General features: G+C 40.7%; 1 protein-coding gene across 2 annotated transcripts in view; it reads left to right on the top strand.

The window, feature by feature from the left end:
- The first annotated feature begins 2,496 nt into the window (after positions 1-2,496).
- The window catches only part of EXOC4 (exocyst complex component 4), a 421,757-nt gene continuing 401,599 nt past the window's right edge, over positions 2,497-22,654 (top strand). For both annotated transcript variants that reach the window (XM_072857159.1, XM_072857168.1), the window contains exon 1: positions 2,497-2,609. In XM_072857159.1, the coding sequence (XP_072713260.1) occupies positions 2,524-2,609 (86 nt within the window). In that variant the 5' untranslated portion in view covers positions 2,497-2,523. The remainder of the gene's footprint in view (positions 2,610-22,654) is intronic.

The following is a 22,654-nucleotide window of genomic DNA, read 5'->3' as shown; positions in this document are numbered from 1 at the left end:
TGCTTGCCAGTCCCTTCTGGTTTGGGGGGATCCTTTACTGAGCCCCTCTAATATTTACAGACAAGCTGTGACAATGATTAGTTCATAATCAAGAAAATTTTTTGGTCAGTTTGGACTTTTTTTGGTTTGAGTAGTCAAGGAACCACCCATTTTACTAGATATACCTCATAGTACTAAAACACTATGTGAAAGAAATGTGAAAACGAAAAGTACATTTCTGTCCCCTGATTTCCAATCCATCACTTTTCAGGCTGAGATCCTTTCTTGCAAGCTGTGTAAGGAGAAAATACTGTTCTCATAACCCTTCATCCTCATTGTATCATATATTGTTAATGAAGAAAGACCTCAGTGTTCATGTGCTGCATCAGCCTGCACTACGTTGGTTTTTTTTCTTTTGTTTAAAGAAAACACAAATTCACACCTACAGCTCTGCTTCAGTTGGGAGTGAAGGGAAAGGGCTTGTAAATGAAACAAGGCGGTGGTTTAGCAATTAGAGCCCAGGACTGAAAGTCAGCAAGGTTACAGTTCTGGGGGATTTGCTGTTGTTTGTCCTGATGAAGTTCCTCCTAAATGAGGTGATTATTGTAGCTGTCAGGAATGAAAAGGTAGGACACATTGATTTCATCCCCACTGCAATCTCCAGGACGTGCCAGTACAGAGCAGTCAATACGAATTGCCAATTAACAAAAAAACAATATTGGCAAGTCGGCAGTTTGAGAAAAAACTCCTTCCAGCCAGTGCATAAAACTCCTGCCATTCAAATCACCATCCTCGAGCAAAGGTATTAGCAAACCTGCTCAGAAAATCAACGAAGATGAGCTTTTTTAGCGTAGCTGAATAGCAAATATTAGAGCTAAGAGACTGTCTGCACAGGGGAAATGGAGCAGAACAGCTATACAGGAACACACTTCAAGTGCACACCCTATCTGGAGATAAAAATCACTTTACTTTGGAGTAATTATTCTGTTCTGAAAAAACATTGGTTATTCAGGAATAAAGTGTCTTTTATTTCAGAATTAAAGTGCCCATGGTCTTATTTTGCCATTCTGCTAATGATAATAGATACAGCTGTTGATAATAAATAGAGATTATTCCACAATAGCTGCTGTGGAAATCTTCCCCATATAAATAAGCCCTCGGAATACCACGCTTCCAATTACCTTATATTTCAAATACAGTTCATATAAATGGATACTGTTGACTTACCTACAGATTTCAGCAATTTTCATGCAATTAAAATTGTTAACGTGCAGCTTGGGCTGAAGAAACAACTCCAGAATAGCAGCCAGGAGCAGTGCCTTTGACATGATGGAGTGAACCTGGTTTAGAAAACACCCAGCAGCTATTAGTACCTGACTGTTACTGCACTTGCTAAGGAATTCCTGCCTCTGCAATAACAAACCTGGGTCTTGCGTGGTGCTTTTAACATAAGCTCTCAAAGGACTTGACCGGAGAGGTATTGTTATCCCTCATCTGCAAATGGGGAAAGCGAGGCTGTGGTTGTAAGATGACTTGTTCTACGTTGCTCAGCAAGCCGGTGAAAAACAACCTTTTGTTTTCTAACCCTGAACACAGGGACATACACCTTTCCTTTTCTAAAGAAGACATGGTAAGATATGGTAATTCTATGGCAAGAGGTGGAGCGCGTCAATGGTGAGGCAAGACGGACTACAAGCAAGTAAGTTGGCCTTCAATAAGAGTTCTGTGTCAAAGACCTGCTGCTTCCCAGGCAGTTGGTGAACTGACTCCCATTTGTCACCCTCAGCTGTGCAAAAACCACCATTCAAATGCAAAACTCCGACTAGGTCAGGCTTATTTTCAGAGCCGACTTCGAAGATCACCTGGGCCAGCTCAACTCACCTCACCACCTTCCTGGGGAAAACAAGGGGATAACTATTTTAAAAAGCACAATAACTTAAAGACATTAAATGATGTGATGCTTCAGCATCCCCTTGTAGACGTAGTTGCAACCAGAATCCGCTCAAGGCTGTGGCACGCAGTTAATATTTAGCATTAACTAGTTCGTAGGACACGTTACTCTAAGTAGCTAGTGCATTTGGTTCATTTTAAACCCTATAAACATTTAAACTTGTGAGGTGGCGTGGCCAGGCTCTGCGTGGGTGGCTTTGGTCCCTCATGCTCCCACCCCATTTTCTGCAGCTTCCGGAGCAAATGATGATGTTTGGGCACAGCTCTCTTTACCGATGTATCTTGTCTGGTCGGCAATTTCTTGATCTGTGAATGAATTTTAACCGCCTATTCGAAGGAGGGATTGTATCGTCGACGGAACATTTCTGTCAACTCCAGGCTGAGACCGCAGCAGGCCGGGGCCGCCGCCATAAAGACTACAACTCCCAGAAGGCCCCGCGGCACCGCCGCACGCTGCACAGAGCCTCGATGCCCCGTGCCCCGCCTCCTTCGCCTTCTATTGGGTCGCAGACCCGCAGGTGCCCGCCTCCTCGCTTCTGATTGGCTGCGCCGCGCCAGCACGGGTGGCTGACCTGTGTTTGAGGGGGGTGCAAGATGGCGGCGGGCGAGGCGGCGGGGCGCTACCGGAGCACCATGAGCAAGAGCAAGGACCCTTCGGGGCTGCTCATCTCTGTCATCAGGTAGGGGCGGCGCGGCTCCGCTCCGCAGCCTCCCGTCCCGCCCGCAGGGCCGCTCCTGGGCGCTGCGTGGGCCCCTGGGCGTGACCCAGGGGCGTGTGCGGGTCCTGCCGTGCTGTGAGGGCCTCCCCGGGCCGGGCCTCCAGAGCCTCGGGTCCTTCCGGGGCCCTGACAGCGGTGGGGAGGCCTCAGTGCTGGAGCAGGCCTTCTCCTGAGGGGTGTCCCGCCATCCTCCCGCCCTGCCCGGCTCACCCACTTCTGTTCCCCTTACTTTGCTGTATCCTGCGGTCAGAGGATTAAGCCCAGCAGTTAGCACTAGCTTTGTGCCATACAGGGAGGGTCAAGGCACCATCTTCTTATGGCTGTGGAGTCCATAGTTGACCCCCATCCACAAACACACAGCAGCACTGAGTAAACTATGGCTGGTTGGAAAAGCTGTAGGACTAGGAAGTCCTGTGTGCAGACTCCATCCTGTTTTAGGATGCAGTAGTGGGAAAAGTGCTACTTCTTCTGACGTTAACCATCTTGCAGGGGATGAAAAGAAAACAGTTGCGTCTAGTCATGCTTAGACTATTGATTTTTGTCTGCCCTTATTCCTGCGCTCTTATCTTCTATGCTACAGGATGATTCTGTGATATACTTGGAGCCAAGCAAGGACCTGAATTCACTTCGCTGGTTTCCCTCTGTGGCTTCTTCAACTGCTTGTAAATCTCTTCTGTGCTGCTTATAACCAGTGGGTTGGCAGCTGATTTCCCACACTGAAGTTTTAAAATGTTGGCCTTACGCACACCTTTTAAAGTGGTTGTGGGCAGCAAGCAGCCATACTAGTTATGATATTGTGAATTGTAATGAACTTTCAAACTTTGGTTTCTACTTCAACGTCTTTGCCAGAGACTATAGTAATTCTGTTACTTTGGAGAAGTTATCATAGCAATAGTTCTGTATCTAGGACATGTTACAATTTTAAAATCCTCTGTGAATGATAATGTTTAGGACAAAATTCTGTTCTTTTTCATTATTCTGAAAACTGGTCTTTCAGATCTTGCAAAACTTGAGGTGGATGGTGACTCCAAAAAAAGCAGCTGGTTCACAGAACTGCTTAGCTTTTCCTGGGCTGCGACTTCAGTTTCTGAATTGTATGGTAATAGGTAACAAAGAGTCACACTGAACAAAGAATCACACTGAACAACGAATGAAAGGTGATGCTTAACACAGACTGTGGTGCCTGACTTTTCAATTTCAAGTATATGTGGTTCATTAGCTTTATAAGAAAAACTGTTATAAAACCAGACTTGTTTAGGCTGGAGTTACATGTATATATGTATGCAGATGGAGAAGAGTATACATTGGTAGGACCTCATATAAACATGAGGTATGATGGTGGTAGTAGTGTGCTTTGGTAACTTTTGTATATAACATTTTTTATATAACAAATGTTGAAAGGGAAAGGGATGGGAAGCTAATACCCAAATACGTGACTATTAAAATGGGTGCTGTTCCTGCAAATTTTATATCCAGGCCTCCACACACGAGTGCAATTGTTTGTCAGTTCGCATGGACCGTTTGCATAATAAATACATGAGTAGTTGTGAAAACCTGAAAAAATCAGGCTTCTCACCTGGATCTTGGGTTTTTACTGGGCACTTATACGTTATATTTGGGAGAAGGATAAATAGCGTGGATTTAAAGTGTGTTGTGCTTATTGTTTCTTTAGCAGCCTCAAGTTTGAATAAGTTGGAGAGGCAAACATGGTAAGTTGTAGCTAGATAACCTTAATTTAGAGAGAATACAGTAATTTGTAGACAGTGGAAGAATGAATAATATACGTGCATTGATTGCTGCAACATTTCCTGTGGTAATCTTCCTTGTTTGTTTGTTTTTAATGTTTCCTGTAATTTCCAAGAGTATTGTAAGGGCCTCCTTTTGTATCTCTATTTTAATAAATCTGGACTTTTTATTTCATTTATAATACAAAATGAGCGTGAGCTCATGTTACTGTGTTCTCCAAATAAGAAATCATGTTTGTCTAATAATCTTTGGCTCACAGGCACTGATACCTTGGCTAGTTTAGGTCCAGTGTTTAGACACAACATTGAGGTTATCGACTTTATGAAATTAAAATTATTTAATAGAACAGCCTGATAACTAAACCTCCAGAATTTAATTAGAACTTGGTTTGAATGTAGAGATTCTTTGCAGAGCTTGAAGTGTCATGTTGAGCCAGACCATGAAAACCTGAAAGTAGAACTGATTGCAAAGGAAGAAAAAATTGTGGTGTTAATAATATTCAGGTTTCTTAGGGTTAGCCAAGTACAAAAAGCAATTGTCATGGAAAGGAATTTAAATCACTTTCTTCTGGATGTTGTTTTTGTATAGTAGCTTAGGTGAGGATGAACTTGCTGAGCAACAGGAAATTTTTCACTGTTTTGTACGCTCATAAAATACCATTGCAAACAAATTTAGACCTGGGTGGGTTAAATGTATCTTTCTTATAGCTTTACTCAGCTTCAGAAAATATTACAAATCTTAACGGTAGGCTATTGGTTTGAAATGTAGCAAAATTTTCTTTTCTTGATAGCTTTATTTCCAAGACATTTATGTATAGAGTCTTCTGCCAATCCTTGTGCTTTTACACTTGCATTTCTCTGTTTATTTAGAAGGCTACTTATTTCTCTCTTGTTGCTGTGTGAAAGGCCCATAAAAGGAAACAGTGTATGAAAAGTAGCAAAACTTTGACTACATTCTTCTGCTGTAAACAAACAAAACCAGAGGAGCGTCTTCAAGTATTAGGATATTTTACTTGGTTATAGCAAAGACGGTTACGTCTTTCAAAAAGAATAATTGTTTAGATCTGCAAAATCTATTTCTTGTGATTGTCTATAAAAGGCTTTGAAATGTGAAGCTGAGAGGCCTTTTATAAATATAAATGATTTTATTAATGAAGGGATAATTTTTGATATTTACTCAAGCTCAGTAGTTCTCTGTTTCAAGAGACTGAATCATTTACTTTCCTCTGATACTAGATTTAGGGATTCTTGTACTTATTTCACTGGACTTCCCAGGAGAAAAAGCGTCTCACTTTCAGGGAGAGTATTTTGGTCCAGATCCTTGACAAAGTTTAATGTGTTATAGCAGCACGGAAATCAAGGAGAAATTATATTTTACGGAAGCTGGGGCTCTAGTCTAAAATTAGGGTGCTGGTGCTTCAGGGAAGTTAATTGCATAAATGTCAGTGTAGCGGTGCAGGTTTCATCAGTGTTATTCGTTGCAGTCTTGGTATAGTTTGGAAATTTTGGGTCGTCCCTTGTCTCTACCGTGTTGCTTTTCAGTAGCTCTGAATGCAGAAAACTCTGAGATGAAGGAAGACCCAACAGGGAAGTCCGTCCCACTTTTGATCTCTTTTCTGTCCCTGTGAAGAGTCAGTTTTTCCTGTTGTGTTGGGGAACACATTTGTTCTTTGGGAGTTGTTTCCTGTAGGAGGATTTGTGTACTGATTGAATTCACCTTGGTGTTCTGGTTGTTGCCAAGAATAGAGAATAAAGGCAGCCTCAAGTATGGACTAATTTGGAAGAAGTTGTTTCCCAAGCAGAAGGAGACGTGCTGCTCAGTAGTTAGAGTACAAAACTGAAAATAAAATCCTGGTGTTTGAACTGAACCAGGATCTGTTGGGTGATGATAACCCTGCTAAGGTCCTCTAGCTCAGAGGGGTGATTTCTGGCTCCCAAGCCACGTGGTGCAGATGTCTGGTGCCCGTGCTGCCCTGTAGCCCCAACTCGAGCTGACTGGCTGTGTCCACGTAGCAAACCACCCTTGTGGGATCCTGGTGGTATCTCATTGGTTCCAAAACCTGTACATATCTGTGAACAGCAGTTCAGATTGTTTACCATCATAAAACCTGTCTTGCAGTCTGTAGGTAGGCTGTTTTATAGTGTTATGCTGCAGTTGTGTTTCTTAACCAGCGTTTCAGGAGCCACAAGGGCACCAGCCCTCCTGGGATATTAAAAAACTGTATTTGGTGGATGGAGCGGTACCTGGTGCCTTGTCTGTCGTGCCTGTAGGAACACTGTCAGGAGTGAACGATGCGCAGTGCTGCCCCAGGAAAGGACTGATCTGTTCGAGAAGAGCCAGGAGCTACCAGGGGAGCTGAGTTATGAGGTAGTGTAGTCATACCCTCAGCAATGCTGCTGCTGGGTTACGCTGAGTTCTTGAGCACAGTTTCCCTCTTGTTTCTTCTAAAGGAGAAATAGAGGTTTCGGAGGGTAGGTATGTTCATAACAATACATCTTTTAGAAGTAAAGAGTGTTAATTAATGTTTGCAAAGTCTGCTCTTAAAAATCCCCACCTTCGTTGCAGCTCAGGGGAGCCCTTCTTCTCCCTGTGCCTTTAGGGGATATGACAGTACCTTCAATTTGCCCCTGTCCTCACCTTGCTGAGAAGAAATGACCATTATTGGCTACAAGAAGACATTGCTCCAGGGATTGTGACTTCTAGAGTAGGATATTGACTATCAGGGCTTTACAGCTTCTGTCCCCCTGCTTCTGATGGATGGTCAGAAGCGCAGTTCTTGCACTCATGCCTCGGCACACCCACTTTAAAAATGTGCTAATTCCTTCATGTATGAGAAAGGTCCTTCAAGTTCCTTAAATAAAAGTTGCTTTGTAAGGTCAAAATGTTGTCACTGGAGACGAGGAGCTTTTGTTGTAGAAGTCTAATGCTGATCGCATGGGCTTTGGCAATGTCTTTTTAAAAAATAGTGCAGAGAATGGAGAAAATTCTGCTCATCTGCTAGAGGACAACTTGGGCAATATTTTTTTTGTCTTTCAGAGGACAAACACGTGTATGTATATTGATTTTTCTTAACCTTTTGTTTTGTTGGTAGCTGGCTGAAGCAGCTTTTGTACTCTGAAACAAGCAACCTGGCATTTAGCAAATGCTATTTTTTTGAGAGATCTTGTCAGATTTTTAATTGGTGAATGTATCTGCCTTTTATTTATTGTTAGGCGTTTTTCTTTCCAATTAAAGGTTGCTATTTTTTTAAACTGGCCTTTAATAGCTGCTTTAATTGGGAGAAAACAAACTTTAGCAGTGACTCCGTAAGACCTTATTGAAATCTTTGTGCTAAGCTTTCACCCAGGCAAACACATACAACAGATGTCAAGCAGAACTAAAAGTGAGGCAAGATATAGTGCATTTCCCACTTCCATGTCTGCAGAAGTTGGAATTACAGGCAAAAAACCTTGAACATATTTTATTTTTCAGAAGTGAAATTCTTTTTAATGCTTTTTGGCCATTATTTTCATTACATTTACAGTGAACTTTGTTAAATGGATTCTTACTAATGACCTGGCATTTGGTCTTCTCTTTCTGTCTAAAGCAATAGAACTGATATCCCAGTTTGTGATGTAGAGTGAGAAAGATGGATGTATAGCTGTTGCCCTCGTTGTTACATTTGGGAAATAGCTGCTACAAGAAATAAAGACGAGTTATTCTGATCTGTATGTACTGTAATGGTCTCTTAAAACCACTTTTATTGCTAATGGTGCTTTCCAATGTTATAAAGGTAGCATTTCTTCTACAAGACAAGTAGCTCAGAAATTCGTCGAGAATAAATTGTATATGGCAGAGTGTGGTTTTAAACTATAAATTTTCCTGAAATGATATTGAGGCACTTGTATAAAATGTATGCATGTTTGGCAGGTGTTGGGTTGTAGCTTGATACAGGTACTTGGTTACATTTAACAGTAATAATAGGTGAGGGTGCATATGTGAATACACAACCATATGCAAAAGGACAATATATGTGACCATGCCTTATTAAAAGCTCAAGGTACTTTATTTTTCAGCTCTTATTTTAGCTGTAGAAAATGCACGGTGCAGAGTTGGAGTTCAGCCTGCCCTTACAAAACTAGGAAGCGGAAATAGTCGGTTTTGTAAATAAATGATTACAAGTTCTGTGGTTTCAACTCTTTCGAAGACATTGCCTCCAACAGCCCTTCATTTCAGTACAGTATTGAAACCTTCAGGTTAATAATGAATTTTCCAAAGCCTCTTGCTGATTCATGCAGGGCTGCTGTCCTGATGCAGTGTGATTTCAAGGATGGGTTCATAGCACGAGGTGGCCAACGGCTCCTTCAATACTCTTAATCTTTTAATCATCCGAGTGGCAGGTCTGAGTAGCATTGCCCAGCCTCTGCTCTTGCAGATTTGAAAATACTGATCCTTATAACATCGTTTTTTTCCTGGGAATGTGGTAATTCATGTAACAGCTGTGTTGGATTTTGGATCTAAAGTTAATTACAAAAAAAGGGAGTGAGTTGGTACCTGTGGTCTCCTGTACGTGGAGATAGTCCTGGACAGGTTCTCACAGTGGAGGGGTAGCTGAGGTGCTCTGCTTGCGCCTGGCATCTCATGGGTCTGTCTGCATCCCTTTTCCAAGATGGAAAATGGTGTGCAGCTGGTGTCATTAGGGTTTTGTCTGTGTGCGGGATTGTTTTTTCATCTTAACGTGCTGTTGTTGGAGACATCTGAAGGAGTGTGGCTTCTTCTGTTGAAGTCGTCATCTTAAATGACTGTAGTCCAGTCTTTGTTTCAGAAATCAGCTGATCACTAGCTATACCTGCATTGTTTGTATTGGTGTGGTGAAATTTGATTAAGGGTTGGTTAATTTAGCAAAATAAGGAATTCTGTGATGATATTTATTTAGATGGCCGTAGGCTGCTCAGCCTTTTCACCGCAGCTATCATACATCCATCTGCAAGTCCTTAATGATAAAAATATGATCAACTTCTGTTGAAAATGCTCTAACCAACTGTGTAAGGAGCATGAAAGATTAATGGAATGGAAGTAGAGGAGGAAAATGTTTTATAATGCTCTGTTCCTTTGTAAGTTTAACAGCATTTTGAAGAGACTCGGTTCTGCCATTTCTTGTAGTGAAGGAGTGAGTTATTTCTTTGCGCAATGGAGATCTAATCGTCTGGAGGCTGAGTACCTTGTATTCCCCTTGATGAGGTTGGAGAATGCTGGCCTCAGGACTTCACTTTTTTTTTTTTAAGGGGAAGATCCTTTATGATTTTATAGTCAATTTACAGTGATACCCTGTTTCCCATGCCTGTTGACTTGTATGGTGCAATTTTTGACTACCTTCTTTCCAGCACCTCATTGTGTCCATGAAGGGAGTAGTTTGTCTCCTGAACATTTTGATTGATTTCCTCAAATCCAGAATTTCACAGGAACAATCAGCCTGTGAAAATAATGAGAAAGCATTCAGCATGTTGCTATAGAGTTAAATTGTTAAATACCTTTTGGATTTTTTTTTTCTTCTGGCTGGCTTTGTTTCATAAGGAACCAACTTTTACAGTGGTTTCAATGAGACTGCAGAGGTTTCAAAACATGTATTATCAGATTATATGCTTTGAGGTTAAATAGTGCTGGAAGCTGTAGATCACCCCATTTGGGACTTGTCTTTAAGACAACAGTTTTCAATTATAAAATTCAAATAAGTCCATTTAGTTTAATGAACCTCTGGAAACGTGCAGAGCAGTGTAGACAGTGTGCTGAAGTACAGTAGTTCTTGTCCTAGGGTGCTTTACAAAACTCTTTAATTTTGCCCTGTTGAAATGCGGCTGCTTGTAAGGTCTCGCAGGCTGGCCCACAGAGCGTGGCATAGCAGTTGGGAGTAAGAAAACCTGCGGAAATGCTCTAGACAGGCATTTTTTCCATACAGGATTTTTTTACACCCATAAAAATAAGGCTTAGGGAAAAAAAACAAACCCAAACAAACAAACCGTGATTTTCAGAAAGGACCAGATTTTATTCTTTCCTCACTTCTGCATTTTATTCTGATTAACTCAGAGGCTTAACTACTAGTAAGGTGGCTCCAATAAATGTTTTCAAAATGCACGTTTGATCTTAGGTGTTGCTTGACACTTTCCCTACAAGGCCCAGTCCTTGAAATTATCAGGATCAGACCTATTGTGTAATGTTCTATTTCCCTCTACAGCTTTTTGGGGAGGAAAAGATACTATCAAATTAGTGCATTTTATCATACAGTATTGCTGCTTGCAGAGCACTTATATGCATCTTCCACGCATGTGTGAAGTCAACACTTGATCCTCCCAACAGCTTGCACTTCAGACATGCTGCTGCAATTCCTGTGATAATTTGCAGCCTGACAGTGTCCGAGTAACTGTCTGGTTACGATTGCTTCTGCTGGACGGCTGAGACGCGGACAGATGCTCTCTCTCATCTCGGTTATTTTGTTCCCTTTCCCTCGCATCCTGACCTCTTATCTTTTATTCACCTGTTGTTGTTTCTTGTCTATTAGATTTCCTGCCACAAAGAGCTTGCGCTCTCAGTCTGTGTGTCTGAGCGGTGTCTCTCAATGGGGCGGCTGTGTGATTGGCCTTCGGGTGTTAGTGCACTATAAATGTCTAGTAATGATCACAACAGTTTAAACCGAAATGAGAAAGCAAACACTGTAATTGGTGTGTGGCCATGGTCATCAGCAAGAGGTGCCTTATGAAAAGTAACTAGATTCTAATGGGTTTCTTTTTACTCTGCCTTTTTTTTTTCCTTTTTAATACTGAAGTCTCCTTGGCACATTGCAGCTATTTCCTGTGGAGAGGAGACTGGTCTTTCTAGACATCCACAGTGCTCTGCTTAAATGATTATTTGTTGCTCCTAGCAACTGCTTTCTTCGTTTAACTCCACAAATCCTTTGTTGGTCAAAAATTGTCAAAAATTGTCTGTGTTGGCTAAGGCCATGCTTTGATTCCCCCCCCCTGCCCCGTACCTTACAGAGGGTTGTTGTATTCTGGTTTGTGTTTTAGGTCCTTGGTATGGTGTAAAATGGAGAATAAATAAATAAATAAAACCCCCTTCTCTAATTTTCCTTCCTGAAGGGTAATTTTCATAATCTTAGTGCCATACTATTAATTTTATTGTCTGGAGTGATGCAAGTGTATATGGTAAGTTGTGAAACATATTCAGGAGAGCTTTTATAATATTTATATGTAGTACCTACCTGGCACTCTTTATCTGCACATTTCAAAGATGGACAGTAAGAATTATTGTTTAACTGTTATCCAAACTGTAAAACATTGAAAACCTTGCCCGATTTCTTCGGAAGGGATGGATCATAGTGTATCCCTTAAACTTTGGATTTTGCCCAAGGCTCCAGCGTGTACTTAAGAAGCTTCTTCTGTTGAGCAGATTTCTGTCATTTTTACTGGAGAGAAAGGTTACAACATAAGTGAGTCCCGTAAGTTGGCCACACTTCTCAGCGTAGCCTTAGCTTTCACCAAGACAAGCTTTAAGCCAAGCTATCTTGTGTGCAGTTGATACCACAAGCTGTCTGTATTATCATAGCTAGGAACTGGGAGGCTTAACGAGGCATATGATACGGTGCAGAGCACCATAGAAACAGGTGGCAGAAAGTTTACTGTGGATTGCTGTTAAAATTGGAGCTTTGTTTGATCCCCCCAATGATTCAGCACTCTGTTCAATTACGCTTCACTAAAATGTTCATTTTCCTGATCAGATGAGAAATATTTAAATTTGATGGGCTTGCCTTTTTTTTTTTGTTGGTGTTTCCCACTGTCTTTAATGAGTGTTTTCATTTGAATAAATGGCACTGAGTGAAGGCAAATGAATTGCATGCTTAAAGAAACCTGATCCAGAAGTAATGGAAGATTCTTCCTGGATTTCCAAGCTGCACCTGTGCATTGTGTAATACTCTTTTTCTGCCTTTAACCACAAATATTTGCATATGTCTGCTCCGATACTGAGGAGCAGAGGAAGAGGGGCTCTACAGGGACACGCAGATGCTGAACACCTACAGCAGCGGTCAAAAGCAGCGGGGATTTCAGTGCTCCTCTCCTGTAAGAATTGTCTAGCACGTTGCAGGTGCTAACTTGGCATTAATTTTCTAAAGCGCATATTTGCATTTTGCATGCAGTATCTGTTCTTTCACTTTTGTTTAATAAAAAAATCCACAGAAGCATAATGCCCACATACTGTTACTACAATGTTTTCCTGTGAAACAAATTCTCTAGTCAAGAAATGGATAATTAAGACTCCATTTCCTATCCATAGCTTAGCAGTAATCATACTTAACAGGGCTGGCCTTCGGGTAGGTAAAACAGGCAGGCAGTTATCCACCCAACCTAGCTGGAGGCATCCAGAAAAAGCAAATTTGCAGAAATGAAACATTTATTATTCATTAATGTTAACAGTTTTCTCTTAAAATTGACACTTAATCTAATTCTCTTGGCATTTTATTGGGCAGGTAGGAAGCTAACAGTGGGCTGGCAAAAGAAATTACTTATCTGTCCTGGAAAACAGACTAAAGCCCTTGATAATACAGGCTGAGTGGGGAAATGCAAGACTTGTCAGTGTAAACAGAAATTCTTGTTGAGTCTCAAATCTAATTCCTGCTGGAGCTGTTGAGGTTGGTGCCTGTAAATGGATAGTCTTAAAGTTTAATGTTAACTTCCTTTTGCCACAGTGCACAATATGGGGGTAGGGAGGCAACTAAATACAGGATTTGGTAGAAAAAACACTCTAGTGAGGGAAATGCAGCGACAGGGTACTAGATGAAGCAGGAGTGGTGTGGATCGCACCTTGAATTCAAGTTCAGAAGACCGAGAGCTTGTGTGTGCTGTAAGGGCATTCAGCATGTTGCAAAACAAAATGGGGTTGGACTGTGGGCATTTGGAGCTGAGAAATTAATGGATTTGTTTCTGACTGACCTATTTTTGTTATTGGCCCTTGGACAATAAAAGAGAGGAGAAAATAAAGCAGAGTTGCTCCTCTTATGCTTCAGACGGAGGTACGCTAGTTGAACGGCATGTGTTAAAACTAAATCTTCAAGCAGGAAAATAAATTTGAAACTGCAGATGGAGGAGACTCATTCATTCATGCATCCCTTTGAGAGGAACATGAGCGGATTTCTTTAGGAACCTAAGTTTTTCCACATTTGCTGTACACTTCTCTGGATATGAACAAAATACTCAGTTCCCTTGAAGCTTTGTGGTTCAGCAGCACGTATGGCCAGCCGGAGCTCTTTGGCACTGCGGCTGCCTAAGGTACCTGCAATGATGCCCGTTGCTGGCTTTGCAAAGGCTTTTCCTACTGAGTGTCACAGGATGCCCCAGAAAAAGCATTTCTTAGTAACTGCCCTTATGGCTAATCTCAGTTTGCGCTAAGCTTGTTGATATGGGGACTGAGCAAAGAAGTCTGTTGTGCATTTCATTTGCATCAGAACTTATTTTGTAGTAGTTTGTTGGTATGGATAAGCTGTGCACATTTGTGGGAACGTGGGTGTTACAAGATAAAGATTAATCTGTGTGTGGTGTGCTTTCTGTGGTGCTGGGAGCTATGATGTTAAATCCTGTTTTGGGGCTGGAGTGCATTTGAAGCTCAAAAATAGCATGTTACGAAGGGAGGTGAATTGCTTCATAGTTTTGCAGCTGATCATCTCCATATAGCATTTCTGTACTCCTGTAGTTATCTGTTGTGCCGCATGATGTGTAGTACAATGGTGTTTGTTTTCTTCTGCTGTTGAATAGCTTAGTAAACATGTTCTTTCAGTTCACAACAATGAAATCAATTTATATTAGATTGTGAAGACATTATGGCTTGTTTTCTGTCCTTTTACATCATCTGCCTGTTGTTTTTCTTGTGTTTGAATGCTGGAAAGTTTGCCCCCCTTCCTCCCCAAATTAATACATCAGGCTGTAGGAGTAAATTTACAAAGGAGATGAGATTGTGTGGTAGTTCAGCAGTCCGGGCATCTGCAGATCTTGGATAGGTCTATGAAAAACATTGATTTGTCAAAACACAAAGAAATAGCCAACACGAAGTCCATAATGTGAGAATAACTTGTTATATAGTGTATGGAGTCTGCTGGTGTTAGTTGTTGCTGGGACCAGATTAATTACATTGGTTCTTAGGGAAAAGTTTCTTTTATCCCTACTTAACGTGTTGCATTTTCAAAGCATGCATTTACTATGGTAAATAGTAGCTATAGTCTGTAGCATTTTCTGCATTATAAAAATGAGACATTGTGTGACTTTCTCAAAGGTCCTTAGTGTTCTAGTGAGAGAAGCATTTCATTTTGCAGCTCACAGGAAAATGCTCAGACTCTGAGGTCTGTGCAGAGAAAAAAGTTTTAACGACTCAAGTGGGTTTTCCATCTGCTTCCAAATACCATGTTGAACATTTATAGGTAAGCATCCAGAAGTCAGAAATCTTGCCTCCCGGTATTTTGAATTACTCTTTAGCTTTCGATGGCTACAGTCTGTTGAACTGCTGTAAAGCAACAAGTGAGGGTAGATTCAAACCTACTTTTGGGTCCTAGTTGTGCCAACGCTTCCGAGATGTGCTTGTTCCTTCATCTGTGGTGCTGAGGAAGGAGGACTCTTCTGGAGCTGTGGAGTTCATTCCGTTTTCTAGAAAGGTACAGCCTCTTGCAGAAATAGTAGGGATGGCAGTTATATTTGATCAATGTGAATACATTTTCTTATGTATTTACCTTTGGAAACTAGGTATTCCTGTCTTTGATGTGAACTGTTGTAGCAAGCAGTTTAAGGCTTTAGGTGTCTTGCAGAATGATAGTGCTTCAGGACTCCTGTAAAACTCTTTCTACCTACTGCCTGTGCTAGTTATTTGAGTTGGATGCTGGAAAGTGGAGATGAAAAATGCTTGTGATCTACAGACCAAATTCTACCAAAATTAATAGTCCCAATGGTCTTTTTTTTAATTGCTCTAATTCCAGTGTAAATTCACTGACCTCAGGGGAAATAGCAAGGTTCATTTTTTTTCTTGTATGAAATATGCTGCACATCCATGATAAAAACATTTCAGGATTGTGTCTGATCATCTTCTCCTCTATCCTGTCTTCTATATGTGGAAGTGACTCCAGTGAATTAAGCATTTTGCATTTGTGTAATCTGTATTTTTAACTATGTAAAATGAAAAGTCAATGAGATTTGGCTCAATGAATTTCTGTTTTACTGTAGCATAAAAATGTCTCTTAACAGACTAACATCCAGTTGGAATTATTCTAATCCTATTGAGCTCTTGCTAATGAGACAGGCATATGCAGCCATCCAGCTGCCAAGTACAAATTACAGGTATCTTACAGGGGAGGCGGATTCTCATTTAGAAAAATGAAAATGAAAAAACAAGTGAACTGATCAGGGAAACCTGCTGGAGATCCCCACTGAGTTCATAACCTGCACAAACCCTGTTTCTAAATTGACATTTTTTCTGTTTATCATATGTTTTGAATGCTTTTGCTTTTCAGGGAGTTCTAAAAAGCTAATGTATATTTATCATTGTTTCATAATCCTGTCCTGGTTTGTAATTCTCCCTTCACAGTTCTTTCTGCAAAGTTCCTTTCCCAAACAATTTTGATCCTTTCTATTTGGCAAACAGTGTGTTGACTTTTCTTCTTCCTTGCCACACATTTTAATAGAACTGAAACAAGCAAAGATGCCCTTGGCTTACTTTTCTGCAGTGTTAGCAGGAACATATATAATCTCAAGAATATTAAGTATTCCTTGCTTTGCTTTTTTTTGTGCAGAGCAAGAAGAAGAAATGGCTCCTGTACCAAGGGGCTTACGTAGGAAATTCAGGTGTACAAGGTAATGTTTCAGATTCAAAGTGACATTGCTCCTTTTTGTAGTTACAGATGCTGCTAGACTTCAAGGATTTAATGTTGTGTTTTTGAAGGAGTAAAACACATGGTAATGAATTATTGGCGTAGAGAGAAGGTGGTGAGTTAGTTTTGCTTTAAGTAGGTAAAGTGAGGGCTCAGCTGATTGATACAGTGCCTTGAGAAGAACATGAGCAGAAAGGTCTTGCTGGCGGCTGTAGGAAGTTGTAAGTACTCATACTGCTTTTGAATATGTTGCAGAAATGTATATTACAGCCATGGTGGACAAAAATGTAAATTATTATCTGGGAAAAGTTTTAATATGATTTTTTAAAAAATTCCAGAAGAGGCATTCTCAGTTTCATAGCACACTTGTTTCTGACATTTTGACTTAAAACAGCTTCACTTCCTCTTATTTATTTATATATTGCTATTTGCATCCATTAAAGAATGGGTTTGCTTTTCTCTAAGTGCTCTTTGATGGTTCTTCAGTACATAATTGTGGGATGGATCACACATGCACTTCTTTTCTGTTCTCCAGCCATTAACCGAGACTCCCATAATGACTGGAAATAACCAAGTCCTAAAAACAAAACCTTATCCTTCTGAAACTTGCTGGTCTTTCAGTAAAATAAACGAAAAAGCAATCTCTGATGTTGCTTTTCTCTATTTGGATCTTGGGTTGTGATTTAAACTTTTATCCTAGCCACAAAGAAATAATCTACAGGTATTTAAGGCAAACTCACGTGGGTGGAGGGGAAAAAACACCTATTAGTCTTAAATTCTTCGTTGTAGAATTATTTATCCTTTTTGGCATAGTAAGTGGTCCTTTTAATGTTTTAAACTAGAACAGACTAAAGGGCTGTAAATAAAGGTAAATTTTTCTGGTCAAAATGATGAGTATGATATTTTTAGTGATGCTTGTTTCTACGATATTTTCCCAAAACAGGTAATTAAAGAAAGCGAGAGGTTCCCAATACAGGTGTTAATTCTGGGAAGATTTCCCAGTTGGTTTATCTGACAGAGCCAGCTGGGAATCTTTGAACATGGCAGTTGACTGAGCCTGAAACTTCCATTGAGTTCAGGTCTTGCAGGTTAGGATCACAGGCTGGAAAAATACGTAACGGTGTGTTCATACGGTCTTGTCCTTGGTGAGCGCATCCCTGGGATGTACAAAGCAGTGTTTCGCCAAAGTCGTGAACTCTTCCTTTCTCCCGCCTCCTGCTGCCTGACAGCACAGTGGTTTCACCTGGAACTCTGCAAGGATGGATCATGGTTGTCTTGTCTTCTTGCAGGTTTGGATGCTGAAATATCCTGGTTTGTCTCCAACAGTGGCAATACCAAATGCTAGAGAGCTGATGCAGGCCTGGCCGCTCGTTGGTGTCCAAGTGCCTCTGTATTTCCCTGCTGTCTGCAGTTGTTGAGTTAGAGATGTTGGAGAATATATTCCAGCTAGTTTCTTTCAGTATTTGTTTTTTGACCTGTTGTCTGTGAATACATTTAAGTCTTTTTTCTGAACCTGCTGATGCTATGAGCCTCAAATCTGCAGCAAGGTTCAGGAGTTCACTACCTACAGTGTAAGTGTGCTTCATCCTTTTCTAACCTGATCTCCTGCTAGTTTCAACAAGCGCCACTAGTTCTAGTAGTGCATGACTTGGTGAAAAACTGTTTTGCATTTTCATTATTCATCTTGTTTCTGTCTTCTGCAGACCTCAGTCATATCTCCTTTCAGCCTTTTCTTTTCCAAACTGAAGAATCTTGGCCTTAGCATCTCTGCAGAGAACAGCTGCTTCATCCCCTCTGTTGTTTTAGTTGCCCTTCCAAGGGCAACAGAAGAGAGAGGAGACCAGAACTGCACACATCACTGCAAGTATAAGCATAGTAAGGTTTTATACAGCAGCAGAGCGATTCATTTGTCTTGCTCTCATCTTGTTGGATTCTGGGCTACCGCTGCGTATTAAGCTCATTTTTCAGAGAACTGTAAGTGTAGAAAAAGATGTAATTGGCAACTAAGTTCCCAGCATGTGCTGCTGAGGTTCCTGAAGTCAGGTTGGATGGACCAGAGCTTTGACACCTCTGTATTCCCATTACTCTTCTTTTTAATATGGGCTGGCAATATTTTCATGCTACTACTGGCTGTGTTGTGGGTTTGAAAGATGAGATCTTGGAGTTTAGACTGTGTGAGAAGGTGTGTGAGAAGGTGCGTAGTGCTCAGCCATATGGGCTGTTTTTTCCTCTCTAAAGCCATCTTAATTCTGCTGAAGGTGGCAGCAAAGGTAAGTTCTATATCTAAGCAGACAAATAGCAAAATGACAACTAAAATTGATAACTTTTAGTTAAGACATTGCCATTATATCGCTTCAGTAGGAATAAGCTTGTGGTATCTCACAAAGGTTTCTGATTTCCAGCTATACTAGCTTTGTCCTTCTCTCGACATGTTTTGTGGTTTCTAAGATACAGGTCCTGTTGTGACCTCTCTTTCGAGCTTCATAAACATCTGTGTTTTGGCTGTGCAAATGTCTAGTGTTTTTAGCAAAAAATATTTTTCCGACAGAGGGCAAGTTAAACTAAATTACAAGGACAAGAACAATTGGGCAGCACGGTTTGAATTTTACTTAACAACTTCCAGTCACATCCATATTTTTAGGAAGCCTAAGTTGGGCAGGAGCTTGCTGAAGCAGTAGAAGAGGCTTCTGAAATGCTCTGACATTACAGTGACACAGTCTTAGCCTCGGAGGAAGATCTTCAGCTTTTGTAACAAACTACTGGCAGTGCACATGGATTCAAGCCAGAGCTTGAACTGCTTTGGCAAATCAAGAATTTTGAAATTGAATTTTGTTTAATTAAAACAAAAACCTTTTCTGGTCTGTGATATAGGCCAATTTGGTTCCGCTTCTACATTGTAGCGATCCACGATTCTCCTGCAATCCATAATGCAGCTTAGGGAGAATCGATGTTTTCATTAACTACCGAGACAAGCAATATTGTTCAGCTTCAAACTCAAACAATATGTCAATTCCTAAAAACGATATATGTTTGTGTCCGGTGTAACCGTGCTGAAGAACATTCTTCTAGCAAAAATAAGCAGTTCTTCACAAAGGAAATGTATTCATCTGCAAGAGCTCTTAATGGAGGAAGATTTACTGCCAAACACATTCTTCCACGTGCTTTCTATTAGTCTATTATAGCATGAACCTAAACTTCACTGCGTCTCACACGTACTGTATGTTTAATACTGTTGCATTAACTGTATGCTTAGCGTTGTTTTCTAGCACATCTTCATACGTTACTTTGGCTGAAGTGTTTACATGACCTCTGCTAACAGCGTTGAGTGTTTCAGTAGTACTTGGTGCATGTAATCGCAGCTCGCTTGTTTGAGGAACCAGTGCTGTGTATTCCCCAGGTGAGAAAGGGAAACTGGGCCACAAGGACACAGATCTGCCTGCTCAGCCCATTCCACTGAAATGCAGATATTTACATCAGGAGTCTGTAGTAGCTATGAGCTGTGTGTAGCTCATGCTCCAGTGTCAAGATGCAGTCTGCAATGTGGGGGAGCTGTAAGCGCGATGTCAGACACCTGCGGTAGAGCAGAGGCTGTAACCCGGATTTCTTAATTCCAGGCTTATTTTCAAACTGCTGTACTACTGTTCTTACTTTCCAGGTCCTTTTTGCATGATATCAAAGTGCTTTGCATACAGTACAAATTAAGAAAAATATCTTTTTTTTTGGTGAAAATATGGTTTAAGGCACAGCTAAGAATATTTGGGAGTAGAATATTAATGTGATAACATTAGAAAGCATTCCTGTTTCTGTAGCTACCTTGAAGCATGGAACTTGAAACGCTACAAAGAAATTTGACGCATTGGAAGAAGCTACGCTGTCAGTGGAATGGGAAGGGGGGTCCTCATCTCTGCGTGCTCTTTGTGCAAGAGGAGAGGAGCACCTGCATCCCCTGTAAAATGTGCAACTCTTGGTATTTGGGGATGGGGGGGGAGGGCGTGAGGCACCCACGCTGATAGTCTGAGGCATAACAAAAGAAAGAGGATCTCTTCTTCTCATTTCCATGTGGTATCTGTTACGGTCTTCTGCCACTACCACCTGAAAGTGAAAAGGAGTGTTAAAACTGTGTAAAGTAAAATATGTCACTTGGGTACGTTGTCGTCTTTTCAGGTGTTGTAGGATATATTTTGGCTGTAATTCCTCTGTCCTCCTTGGTAGTTGAGTAGGACAAGTGTGCGTGTGCTCGTGTCCTCCTCTCATGCCATGTTCCATATGGTAGTACAGATTTCCTTGCTCACTTGAGTTTTCTTAGCTGCTCTTTCTGGGATCGTGATCCCTTGTGAAATGGCTTTTTTTTTTTTCTTGCTTAAGATGGAGGCCTTGAGTAGGTGGTACAGCCTGTTGTTTTTCTTTGAAGGGAAGAAAGAGTAGTGAACTGGAAGTTTTGGGTATATCTCTCTCCACTTTCTGAGAGAGAGGGAGCATTTCTTGTACGTTTGAGTCAAGTTCTTTGTTTACATTTATTTGAGAAGAGCTTTTGCACTTGAGTTCCTACCACTTTCCTAATGGTATTGGAGAATTCAGAAAAATCTATCAAATACTAACCCTTCTTGTGTCCTGCTTGTTGTCATTGAAGGTACTCTTAAATAAACCATAAGGAAATAGGTTTTGCTCCTTTGTTATTTTTCAATGATGTGCTCGCTTACCTTCTAGCTTCTACTGTAGAGGACAAGTGACTGTTATCGCAAGAAAAATTGATATTTTCTTTCTTACTTGACAGCAGGAGATACTGGTTTTAGTTTGACTGGACCTCATTGCTTTAACAAATCCAAAGTGAAAGCCGCTGTGGTAGCAGGGAGCAGCAGCAGCGTTCAGCAGTGGGTTTTTTGTCGTCTTCCAACTATTTGACCTTTTCCACACAAATAGCTGAAGAAATCCAGAAAAACCTCAAGAAGTTCTCTCTTACTTCTGGCGGTGTATTTTTTTACAGTCTTCAGGGTTGGAAACAATGGCTGTTCTAGTCTCTTACTATTTTTATACTCTTTCAGTGTAGCATGCATACCATCTTAAAATGGTGCCTCAGTTCAGTTCAGAGGCCTAAACTTCTGTGATTTAAATGAAATAATGGTCTCCACATGTTCATGCTCTACTGGTTGTATTTTTAAAGGCATCTCACTTTCAGCAAGTAGATGCTTTGGATTTCTGTGAAAGTTGTGGTTGTTTCTTGATGTTCAAGCATATGATCCAAAACAGTTTGTGTGCAGTGATTTTTTTTTTTAATATACCTTTATTTCCTTCTTATTTTCTCATCATAAGTTCTTTAAAGTGCTTCAGAAATTGTCAGCAGAGCTACAGAGTTCATCCCTGCTGGTTCTTAAGGTTGTGATATACCAGTGTTTAGGTCATAACTACTATAACTGATTGTAAATGAGTGTTCTCTTTTTCACTATGAAGTATACAGTTTTCAATGTCTGTATTGCTGATTTAAAACAGAAACCTGTACGGACCATAGCTACCCCTCCAAGCATAAAGGAAGAGGAAAATTCAGGATGACTTTTTTGCAGAAACCAACTTTTTGTGTGCTACCTACTGTAGGAGATAGGAATATGTCTTTTTGGCTACTGCTGTCTCCTGGGTCTTTGTGGTAGTGTGATCGAGTCATTCCAGGTATGGGCTTCTGGATCCAGTGGCAGGATGGGTCTCAAGAGGGGGTGAGCGGGGTGAAGAGAGAGGGAGAAAGAGAAGGTTGTATTGCTTCTTGAGTAAATCTCAGAAATTTGCAGTGACAGCAAGAAAATTCTGTCTCCTGTGCCAGTGTCATTAAATTTTCAACAGTTTTGTTGGAATCTCAAACTTCATTGATTTAAAAAAAGAAAAAAATTAAAAATCTTACTAGATGATGTTACTCGGAGATTAACATAAATGAGGGGAGGAAATAAGGGCCCATGACACTTCTTCGCTGTACCGGTGTATGTTTGAAAACAGATTGCCTATTGGAAGGCATGGGTAGGCTTTTGATGGATTTTTCTATGTACTTGTGATATCCCTAGTGTACTTTTGGCAGGTAAGTAGTAGTAACTGCAACACTCCTAACAAATAGTTGCACTGGTCCCTGAGTCTAAAGTAGAATTTCTTCTTTATAGTTCTTTGTAAGTAATAAATCAGGATATATTTCATATGTTACGCTGTGCCCGTATTAATGACTCTCTGGAAATATGATAACTAACAGATAACTTTCCCTTTTCATAAATCCAGTAGTGTAGTAAAAAAGCTCCAGATCATCTGAAAATTAGGGAAGTAATAAACCACAATATTTATGTGTATTTGTTTTCTTGAAGTACATCATTCTCTACTGAACACCAGACAGACACGTTTACCAGAAATAAACTTC

The sequence above is a fragment of the Ciconia boyciana genome, chromosome 1 (genome assembly GCF_034638445.1).
Source record: "Ciconia boyciana chromosome 1, ASM3463844v1, whole genome shotgun sequence".
Taxonomy (NCBI): Eukaryota; Metazoa; Chordata; class Aves; order Ciconiiformes; family Ciconiidae; genus Ciconia; species Ciconia boyciana.
This window is presented reverse-complemented; position numbering and strand designations above follow the sequence as displayed.